The following is a 4,951-nucleotide window of genomic DNA, read 5'->3' as shown; positions in this document are numbered from 1 at the left end:
AGCATGTATCAGATTTCCCTTCCTTTTTAAGGCTGGACTTATTTTTTAAAATGGAGTGGAATAGGGGCACCTGGGTGGTTCAGTCGGCTAAGCCTCCGACTTCGGCTCAGGTCAGATCTCATGTTCGTGGGTTCGAGCCCCACGTCAGGCTCTGTGCTGACAGCTAGCTCAGAGCCTGGAGCCTGCTTTCGGTTCTGTGTCTCCTTCTTTCTCTGACCCTCCCCGTCTCATGCTCTGTCTCTCTCTGTATCAAAAATAAATAAAACATTAAAAAAATTAAAATGGAATGGAATAAAAAATATTAAGGCATATTTCTTTTCTTTAAAAATTTTTTTAAATGTTTATCTATTTTTGAGAGAGAGAGAGAGAGACAGAGCATGAGCAGGGGAGAGACAGAGAGAAAGGGAGACACAGAATCCGAAGCAGGCTCCAGGCTCTGAGCTAGCTGTCAGCACAGAGCTCGACATGGGGCTTGAACCCATGAACCATGAGATCATGACCTGAGTGGAAGGTGGACACTTAATTGACTGAGCCAGTTACCCAGGTGTCTCATCTTTCTTTTTTTTTTAATGTTTGTTTATTTTTGAGAGAGAGAGAGCACAAGCAGAGGAAGGGCAGAGAGAGGGAGACAGAGGACCTGAAACAGGCTCTGTGCTGACAGCAAGACCCATTGTGGGGCTTGAACTTATGGTGAGATCATGACCTGAGCCAAAGTTGGACGTTCCACCAACTGAGCCACGCAGGCGCCCCAAAGCATATTTCTTATAATAAGGCTAAATACTGTTTCACAAAATGTTTCTGATGGATGTGCGTGTGAGTGTGTTCGAGATCCCTGGCAATATTCTTACTGTGGATAACAATGATCAAGGTGGAAAACGCTGATTTTGATGATGACTACACCATCGCTATTGCTAGCCCGCCCCCCGCCCCTTCCACAGCTCCAGAGCTCATTCCCAAGGAGCTGCTGCGTTGCTCTAGGTGGATCTCCTTGCAGTGTCTGAACAGAGTCAGACTCAGATCTGTTACCCTACTTCCTCCAGACAGGCTTCTTCTCACACATCTCCTACCTGAGTCTGTAATCAAGCCTTGCCTGCCACACCTTGACCCCCAGCTACACAGCTGTGATATTCTAGTTAGGCAGAATTACTTTGCTCTGCTCTGCACTTGCTGTCCTTTTTCAAGTTGGGTTTCATCCCCCTTCCTTCCACCACCCCTTATGCCTCTAGTCCTTTCCCTTTCTATAAGACTCCCTTTGGATGCCTCCCTGTACCTGAAACCTTGCTGAGCCACCAGGACCCCCTACTCACTTTGGGAGTCCTTTGCTCACACCTCCAGTTTGCCTTACGTATATATTATATGCCTTCCTGTCTTCCCAATAGACTGCAGGCTCCCCAGAGCCACTGGGCTGTCTCTGTCTTACACACCATTGTCCTCAGAATTTAGTGTGGTGTTCGGCACACAGCAAATCCCAAGTATTTGTTCCATCAAGAACAGACATGAGGAAGCCAAGAACATCAAGGACAAACTTCACACTTTTGTCTCATGTTCATTCTTCCCAATCCACAGAGTCTGTACTTTCTCCTTGGAGACCTATGTCCCCTGAGCCATCTGCACTGCCCACCTTCCTCCCTCCTGACCACCAGAGGTGTTGGCAAGATGGGTCCCCAGAGTCCTGACTGGGGACTCCCAGAAGTGACCACTGCACAGCACACCGAGAGGCCAGGGGCCCAAAGAAAGAACACTATCGACTCACATCCCCCACTCCCTTCTAGTGAAATCTGTCCCTAACTCTCACTGAAACAGTCTGCCATCTTTGTGCGCATGAGCTCTTTGTGAGGTGGTGAACAGTGGAGGCCTTGCTGAATATGTCACCAACCCGGCTCGGCACAGGTGCAGAGAACAGCAGCCTTCAGGGCTCCTCAAGGTGGATCTGCCCCCCGCACCCACTTCTCACTCTTGACCAGGTTGTGACAATAGCCTCCCAGCCTCTCCCCATCGCTGACCTCTCCATACAAAGCCCCTTCCTAGTGGCTTTTATCATATCACTACCCTCTGCAAAGACCACATGTGACTCCCTGGGACTGAATGAACCAAGTCCAAACTGTCCTTCTCAATCCACAAAGCAGCTTCCTGAAGCTTCTCACCCAACATTACATCTAGGCCTCTCTGTCCACAGCCCCCTGTATACCAGCTGCACCCATTTCTCCACTGTGTCTTCCAATTACCCTGGGCGCACACACACCACTTTCAATCATTTCTTCATTATTCAATATTTATTGAAAGCTTACTACGTACCAGGCACCATATTTGGTGCTCAGGGTGCAGGTGGGAACAGAGCAAAGAGAATGGCTGCCTCCTGGACTTTCCGTCTAGAGCAGGGTTTCTCCACTTCAGCACTGGCATTTGGGGCTAGGCGATGCCTTCTCACGGGAGGCAGATGGCACATTGTCGGATCTTTAGCAGCACCCTGGCCCCTCTCCTTAACGTGCCAGTAGCACTCTGTCCCAGGGTGACAACCAAAAATGTTCCCTGGGAGTAAGGCTCTTCTGCCGAGAGAACTGTGGATCTAGAGCAGCAGGGCGAACGTGGACCGAATCGTCTGGGGAGCTTGTGAAAAAGACAGGTCCTGGCTCCATCCCCAGAGAGTCAGATTCTGAGCCCAAGAATCTGCATTTTGGTGGCCCCGTAAGTGATTCTCGTGAGGCTGTCTTAAGACCTCTGTCTGAGGAACACTCAAGTGTGGAGTGTTTCCAGAAAGGACAGACCAGTAATCACATCAGCTCAGTTCATCACGATTATATATATGTGCAGGTGAGTGGGTAGTCCAGGCGTGGGAGATGTAGAAGGGGGGCGGTGCCACACCTCTGCACCTTTGCTCACACCCCCTTCAGTTCTAGACAGGCACTTTCCTCCCTGCACACACCCACCTGAATCTTATCCTTCCTTGAAGGGCCCGCTTAGTTTCTACCTCCTCCAGGCAGTCTTCCCTAACTACTCCAGACCACCGGTACTTCCTTCCTCAGGCAGTTTAATCAACATTTACTACTTATGTATCTCACTTGTGGTCCTTTTGTTTCCCCCAAACAGACCTCAAGCCCCCTGAGCACCAGGACCATGCAATCCTCTTCACAGACCCCCACAGCTCCTTCCAGGACCAGGTGTGTGCAGGTACCATTTGCTTGACTGGATGAGCCCAAGTCTCTGGAGTGCAGGCTGGGAGGTGGTATCTGAGGTGTAGGGAGTCAGGATCTCTGTGTGAGGGAGGAGCGGGAGGCAACTGGCCAGCCCGCTGAACTAGGGGCACCTAGCACCTCACCTGACACCCCGAGGGCTTGCTGGAGCAAGCAGTGAGTAGTTGGGCTGGTGTTTCCCATGGTGCTGAGGTTTTCCCACTGTTGACAAGGCAGCAGGGATCCCAGCAGCCACAGCGGCGCTCAGCAGGTGCCGGCAGGGTGCGGGACCCAGAGCCACCCTGCTGAGGAGCAGGTGCAGCAGGTGGAGGCCATGGGGGCCCAGCAGCCCTTGTACAGGGTTATCTTGGAGGGACAGCAGTAGCCAGAAGAGGAGGCAAACCCAGGCAAGCCAGGAGACTCTGAAACTGTCCTTCAAAGCCCCCAGCACCATGCAAAGCTCATCAGCTGCCTTCAGCCAGGCAACAATGCGGTCTGAGGAGGTCAGGAGCAGCGGCCAAACATCCACAAACGTCCTGGACAAGGGACTTCATACTCCCCAGCTCTGGGACGCGGAAGGCGAAATATCCCAGCTGCTTGGCTTTCCTTCCAGAAGCAGGAGACCCAGCAGCAACCGTCACCCAAACGAGGGGCACAAACTAGAGGCACAAATGACTGATGTGGAACCCAAATGATGAAAAGAGAACGACCGTTTTATTCTTTGGAAATCTGGAGAAGACAAGACTGTATGTAACTGGAGAGGCATCTTGCTTTCCATCCGCCTGGGGGGAGGGGCAGTGAGCGTGGGGAGGCACTGGCAGCAAAGAAAATCCCTGCAGCCCAAGGGAGAGGTAGGCCATTTCCAAAAGAGGCTCTGATGTGGGAGTATCCTAGGGTCAGCGCTCTCCGAGAGCTCTGAAACCAGTTAGAGTAACCCGAAGCGCCTCCCCTCCGCCAGCAGAAGGTAACGGCTGGCATTTCGCGCACACAGCGACCGGGGCTGTGACACCTCCCACTGCTCTTTCTCTGAACGGGAGCCCGCGCGTGGACGGGGCGGGGTGGGAAGAGAGCCCACGAGGGGAGAGCTAACTTCTGCTGCAGCTCTGACCTGTGTAAGAATGAGAAAGGTCCATCTGTTTCAGAAGGGATCAGGTTGTGAGTTTCACGCATCCAGTGGTCACTGGGGTTCTCAAATTCCCTATCCCTGTCGCACCGTCCTGGCCCACCTATCACTCCCCACCTAACCCTGCGCTCCTGGGGTAGGGGGAGGAGGAATGTTTCCCCCCGCCCCCAGAAGCCTTCACAAAAGTTCAGGACTCACAGGGTAATCCTATTCGGTTTTGAGCCCTCCACTCCCCGGGGCCTCCCCTCCAACCAAATGGCCACGGCACTGTAGATGTGGACGACTCCGATTTGACCCCGTGGCTCCTCGGGGACATTCAGATGGATTTAGCGTCAGTTCGGCGGCTCGGAACTCCAACCCGTCCCCCATTTTCACAAGAGAACAAAGTTGTCGCACCCTCTGGCCCACGCGGGGCAGGCGCTCTCCTCCCGCTGGGAGGAGAGATGCGTTCCCGCGGGCTCCGCGCTCCCCCCTGCCCGCGCTCAGACTTTCTCACCTCTTGATGTAGTTTCTGCCATACAAGATCTGTTGCAGCAAGGTCACCAAGGCGAAGGCGCAGATGAAGATGAAGAGTAAAGTTCGGTTCCCCAACAAATCCCGGTTCGCGGAGGGGTCGGCGTAGCGCATCCTGGCGGCCGCTCGCGCACGGCTGGGCGCG

General features: G+C 53.2%; 1 protein-coding gene across 2 annotated transcripts in view; it reads right to left on the bottom strand.

Annotated features, from left to right (window-relative positions):
• The window catches only part of ST8SIA5 (ST8 alpha-N-acetyl-neuraminide alpha-2,8-sialyltransferase 5), a 56,318-nt gene extending 51,376 nt beyond the window's left edge, over positions 1-4,942 (bottom strand). For both annotated transcript variants that reach the window (XM_029922761.1, XM_029922762.1), the window contains exon 1: positions 4,790-4,942. In XM_029922761.1, the coding sequence (XP_029778621.1) occupies positions 4,790-4,920 (131 nt within the window). In that variant the 5' untranslated portion in view covers positions 4,921-4,942. The remainder of the gene's footprint in view (positions 1-4,789) is intronic.
• Between the last annotated feature and the right edge of the window lie 9 nt (positions 4,943-4,951).

Source organism: Suricata suricatta, chromosome 14, assembly GCF_006229205.1.
Source record: "Suricata suricatta isolate VVHF042 chromosome 14, meerkat_22Aug2017_6uvM2_HiC, whole genome shotgun sequence".
Taxonomy (NCBI): domain Eukaryota; kingdom Metazoa; phylum Chordata; class Mammalia; order Carnivora; family Herpestidae; genus Suricata; species Suricata suricatta.
This window is presented reverse-complemented; position numbering and strand designations above follow the sequence as displayed.